This window comes from Xyrauchen texanus, chromosome 3 (assembly GCF_025860055.1).
Source record: "Xyrauchen texanus isolate HMW12.3.18 chromosome 3, RBS_HiC_50CHRs, whole genome shotgun sequence".
Taxonomy (NCBI): Eukaryota; Metazoa; Chordata; class Actinopteri; order Cypriniformes; family Catostomidae; genus Xyrauchen; species Xyrauchen texanus.
The window spans coordinates 40,469,728-40,475,645 of NC_068278.1; the positions used below are offsets into that span (position 1 = coordinate 40,469,728).

Below are 5,918 nucleotides of genomic sequence, written 5' to 3' on the forward strand. Positions count from 1 at the left end.
CATGTTATGTTTATGCTACACAAAACACCATCAAAGACTCACAAAGCTCTGTTTGCTTCTATGGTGACTGCTCTCATATGTACATAAAATAATTGTGGGATTAAGATCTATAAATCTATATTGCCCATCAAAGCTAAACCGCAGTAACAGTGCCACCACCTGAAACTGAGAAAACAATTTATCACATTTTTTGATTGTCCAGCCAAATGTAGATTATTACAGTATCACTCCGTTTTCTCTGAATCTGGTCATTTTTAAGCCAAATCTAACAGATCTAAGTAGACATAATTTGCAGCACAGTTTAGCAAGGTTAATTTGTTCACCCAAAAATGAAAATTCTCATTTACTCACCCTCATGCCATCCCAGATGTGTATTACTTACTTTGTTTTGCTGTACACAAACAAAGATTTGTAGAAGAATATTTAAGCTTGGTAGGTCCATATAGTGCAAGTGAACGGTGACAAGATCTTTCAAGCTCCAAAAATCACATAAAGGCTGCATAAATGCAATTCGTCTTATGGATTTTTGGTCCTCAGAAGAAATACGTTAGGTGTGGGTGAGAATCAGATCAATATTTAATTCCTTTTTTTTACTATAAATCTATTAGTTTATAGTAAAACAGTGATTGCATTGCTTATATTAAACCATTGGAGTTGTATGAATTACTTTTATGCTGCCTTTATGTGGTTTTTGGAGCTTCAGAGGTCTGGTCATAGATATCTCATATCTGAGATATTCTGTTTGTTTGTGTTCTCAGAATAAAAAATTCATGCACATCTTGGATGGCATGAGCATGATTGAATTATGAGAGAATTTTCATTTTTGGGTAAACTATACATTTAAAACAAGTGTCACAATCAGAAAGACTGTTGTGTGTTTGTCTGTAGCTCTTGTTCTGCCCAAAGCAGAGAAGCTTCTGAAGGTGAGTATCCAACCGTATATCAGCTCTATCCTGGAAGCTTTGATGGAACCCACCAGCAGAGGTTTCTTTGAGGTGCGAGACTTGTTCTTCAGGGAGTTGGTGGATATGAGCAAGAACCTTCTCAATGATGGCAACAAGGAAAGGCTTGGAGAAGTAAGACAACCTGTACATATGAAAAGTTTCACTGAATTTCTGTATATAACTTTTTTCACACTGTATATACATATTACTGTGTATTATATCAGGTTGTACTGCTGTTGCTAATAGGCTGCTTGATGCATTATCCTGCTGGAAAATCCATCTTAGAGACCAGTTTGGTAGCTTGCTGGTCATTGGATTGTCTCTCAGCCACCAGGTACAGTGTTTCAACTCTTTTGTCTTTGTTGTCTAGCACATGGAGAAGATCTCCATGCTAGCCTTCCATCCTGTGAAGATGCAGATCTGCTATGAGAGAGTGGAGACACTGAGTTTAGAGGGACTGCAGCAGCGGTTTGACGTTTCCAGCCCCTCTGTGTTTGTCCAGAGAGCCCAAATCTTAATTAGAGAGGTCAGTCATCTTTGAAGCCGAATAGAAACAAAGTCAAAATAATGTCTATTAGAAACAACAGGCTGTAAAAATGTGCTACTAAAAAATTAAGTACACATATTTATCACAAATTTAAGCTATTTTTATGAGGTTTATGTCAGGAATAAGAGGCTATGGACCCAAAGCAGTGTGCAGTTTATTTAATACAAATATAAAACACAAAAATCCAAAATAAAACTCCAAAAACAAAATTATAAACATAAACTACCCGAAGGGGAAAATCAAAGGAAATATAATCCAGGGCTGAGGCAAAGAGGTAATGGGGAATCAGGCCGACCGGACTAAACGGGGAATTGGTCGCACAAAGACAGACACCAAAACACAAGACAGAAATGGGGCGATGATGCCACGATCCTGTCAGACAAAACCACAGACTGACAGAGTGACAGGACCTTGACAGTTTATGCAAAGATAAATGTATAAAGATGGTTACTTAATTTGCAGTTTGTTTGAATATGTATATAAAATGACCTCATTTTGGTCACTAAATTATACAGCTGCAGTTTACTGTTAAACACTGACTCATTACTGCTGTCAGCTTTTGTTGATTGAGAGCACAAAATGAGAGAGAAAGCCATCCCATCATGCACTAGCATTTAAATGCAAATGTTAAATATGTATATATTTTTTGAATCACCAGAATGGCATAAAGTGATTGTTATAATCATTAAAATAAACTTTTAGTACAGACTCAGATTCATCAGAAATTCATCTCTTAGAGAGTGGAGAAATAAGGCAAATGCCATTGCTGTGTGGTAGAATATGCCCTCTTGTGGCAATATGGAGTAACATGGAGTAAATTGTAGTTACTTGTGAAAGCTGTGTGGTAATTAAAAAGCAAACAAATGTATTTGATCATGAAGTTTTTTTTTTTTGGCCTTTTGTATATCCAGTCACCTTTTTATGAAAATGATTTGCATTAGTTCTCCCAGTTTTACTAAAGATATACCCATTTTTTTTTTTTTACGCAGCAAATGGATGATGCAGTGTACACATTTGAGCAGCTCCTGCACCAGAGTCTGGAGTGCCAAGAAGGAGAAGACCTCTGCAAAACCATCCAGCGCTGCCAGGATCGTGTCATCAAGGTGAAACAGAGTACTTTTAGGGGTCCATCTGCCCTATCAGATATCATTGTACCAGTTGGGGAATTTTTTTAGATTACTTATTTTGTGTCAATTTGTACTGATTTCACCTCTTGTCATCTCTAGAAATTTGACTATGATAGCAGCACTGTTCGTAAGAAGTTCTTCAGAGAGGCTCTTCTCCAGATATTCATCCCTTACATGCTGAAACAGCTCTCTCCAACATGCTCTGCTGTAAGACTTCCTCTCATAGCAGTATTGTGTTTAAAAAAAATCTAATAATGTTACACCCATGTATGTGTTTTCATCTGGAATATGCCATTTTTGAGCATTTGCTATATGTCTATGCAATATTCTTTGTCATACGGTAGACCAACATTCAGCAAATGTCTTTGAAATGTACTATATTTGAATCTGCTATTTTCTAAGATGTTTATCAGATGTTTGTGTACAATAATTGCAGTGTAATGTTTTCAGATGATAGTCTTTTACAGATGTCTTGGGATTTATGTGTGCTTGCTGGGATGGGCAATAAAATAATTAGCATTATGTTGTGTTACAGGAACTCCCTCATTTCCAGGAGCTGATCTTTGAAGATTTCTCTCGTTTCATTCTGGTGGAGAATATCTTTGAGGAAGTGGTATTGCACACAGTTCTGAAAGACATAATGATGGGTAAGATGGCTTTCAAAAAATGAAGTACAACTTAAAGGAATAATACATCTATAATAATAAAATATTTTTTTTCTTCCATGGAACACAAAAGGAAGTGTTAGGAAGAATGTTTGCTTCAGTCATTATTCACTTTCATTTTATGGAAAATAGATGCAATGAAAGTGAATGGTGATTGAGACTAACATGCTGGCTAACACCTCCTTTTGTGTTCCATGGAGAAATAAATAATTATCAAAATATTAGTAACTGAATCTTGACCAACACAAAAAATAGGCTTCGTTTTAAAGCTTAGAAGTTGTACTTTACAATGCATGTGGGCATTATGACCAAAACTGAACAAGTGCTTCGATATATGCTGACAAATCAGAAGTGTTCTGTTTTGATAATGTATTAATAATTTGCAATGTTGATATTATTGTAATAGGTTAAAAAAATCAAACTGATAAAATAGCCATGTGTTATATGTCATTGGAAAGCTCTCAAAGAGTAGACTACGACCAGCTTATCTGTTTTCACGCACAGACAAAAATATAGCTAGTAGTAGTTAAGTATATGTCTTTGATATACATGTTACATGTAAACAGGTGCAGATTATATGCCAAATTTTTGGTTATAACTTCACAAAAAATTAGCTGAACATAAAATAGCACATACCAAGTTATGGAGGAGGGTATTCTCGTTAATGTAAGCATAATGTAAACATACAACGTAATCGGATGCATGGATCATTAGATAATCCACGAAGCATAACATGAAGCATAATATGCGCACAGCACATAATGTGCTATCTGGCTAAAAACACATTGGCTTTGCTGGATCAGATGATTTCATTGGAAATTATGTAGTAAGTGGTCCAGTGTCATGAAACACTAATCCAATCGTATTAGGATTCAGATTGCTGCAACCAGTGGTGGAAGTCATCCAAATATGGGCAGAGAGGATCATTCACTCTAATTACATATGGCCAACAGGAGATGGTGCCAAGTACATAGAATACAGTTGAATCAATTATGGCTCAAATGACACTAAATGAGATCTCATTACTCATGCCTGCATGCTTTGGAGAGAGAGCATACCTTTAGTCATTATTATATTTACATTTGTAATTAGTCCTTATGTAAAATTATTGTTTTATTTGTGTGGAGAGGCTATTGGACACTTGGATAAATTATTTTTGTAGCGCTACAATTTTGATTGCTTTGTTGTATCAGCACAAAATTTGACTTTGTTGCATTATTAGGAACAAAATAAAAGCTGTTTTTCTGTGCTTTCTTATTTGCACCCTGAGATATAAAAGGTCAAATCAGAAAAATTAGAATAAAAGTTAATTTTTGTTTGATTTTTCAGTTGTTTCTTAGGCTAATTTATCATAATCTATTTCATTAAAAATTCTGAAAAGTTTTAATTAAAATTATACCAAACATTTGACCCTCTATGTTTTTTTATTTATAAACCTTTAATTTTGGACATGTCACTGACACGAGAAATCTATAAAAAAAACACCTTCTTTACTTTAAAGGGTTAAACCCAAGAAGAATAAAATGTTTAACCTCCTGCCTACATTTTCACACAGATGTCTTTTTTACATTGTAATTTTAAACACATCTGAAAGAAATATGTTTATTTTTCTATGTTTCCAGCTGTGAAGGAAGCAGCTGTCCAGCGGAGACACAACCTGTACCGAGACAGCATCATTCTTAACAACAGTGACCCGAATCTTCTCCTTCTGGGAGAGAACCCTCCAATTGACTGGGCTGGGGGGTATGGAGGAGGCCAAGAGGAGGTGGATGGAGATGATGAAGGACAAGTGGGAGATACAGAAGCTCATAAGAGACACAGGATGAAGCAAGTGGTCTCCATGATCCAGCTGGAAGGCACCGCCTATATGCTGCCCAATGAATCAACCTTAGAAGTGCCTGCCGTAGATGACATTCCTAAAGATGAGGCAGAGGGAGGCTCGGACACCAAATCAACCCAGGAGTCAGAGAAGAAAGTTCCCAATGGAACTAAAAAGGATGTTAATAGAAATGAGTTTGAGGAGAAACCCCCTGCTTTAACAAATAGAACAACACTTCAAGAGGAAGAAACTCCAGCAGAAATGCCACTACAGGAAACAGAAAACAACTCAGCCTCGGAGAGTGCCATACAGGAAATAGACAATACAGTAGAGGAAGAGGAACATGAGCTGGGTGGAGAGGTCAGGATGCAGAAAGATGCAGAGTCATCATTCTTAAAAGAGGACATTGCAACTAAGGAGGTAGAATTTACCCCAAACTATGAAGATGGGACACAACTAAACCAAGTGGAAATGCCTGCATTGGTTACAAACAAAGATACACCTTCAGGCACAAAAGAAATGTCTTTAGATTCCCCAGCAAGGGAAGTAGAGGCAGTGACACCATCAGGCCAACAGGAGAAAAGTCACATTTCAGAGAACAATCAAGATTCCCACTCAGAGCAAAGCACTGACTCCATATCTCCGTCACAGCAAGACAACAGCAGATTTCAGTCTCCCACTAATGAAGCAGCACTGGAGGCGCTTCAAATGGCAAAGGAGGAGTGTAATGACTTTGAAACGGGAGAAGACACTGGAAAGGGAGAAAATGTGCACATGGATCACTAGTGAAACTTACTAGGGTCTCTTAATTCTGTT

General features: G+C 36.8%; 1 protein-coding gene across 1 annotated transcript in view; it reads left to right on the top strand.

The window, feature by feature from the left end:
- Window positions 1-5,894, top strand: part of niban2b (niban apoptosis regulator 2b) — a 43,305-nt gene extending 37,411 nt beyond the window's left edge. Inside the window, exons 9-14 of the mRNA XM_052098821.1 lie at window positions 889-1,076; window positions 1,315-1,470; window positions 2,481-2,594; window positions 2,718-2,825; window positions 3,154-3,265; window positions 4,906-5,894. Coding sequence (XP_051954781.1) covers window positions 889-1,076; window positions 1,315-1,470; window positions 2,481-2,594; window positions 2,718-2,825; window positions 3,154-3,265; window positions 4,906-5,888 — 1,661 coding nt within the window. The 3' untranslated portion in view covers window positions 5,889-5,894. The remainder of the gene's footprint in view (window positions 1-888; window positions 1,077-1,314; window positions 1,471-2,480; window positions 2,595-2,717; window positions 2,826-3,153; window positions 3,266-4,905) is intronic.
- The last annotated feature ends 24 nt before the right edge of the window (window positions 5,895-5,918 follow it).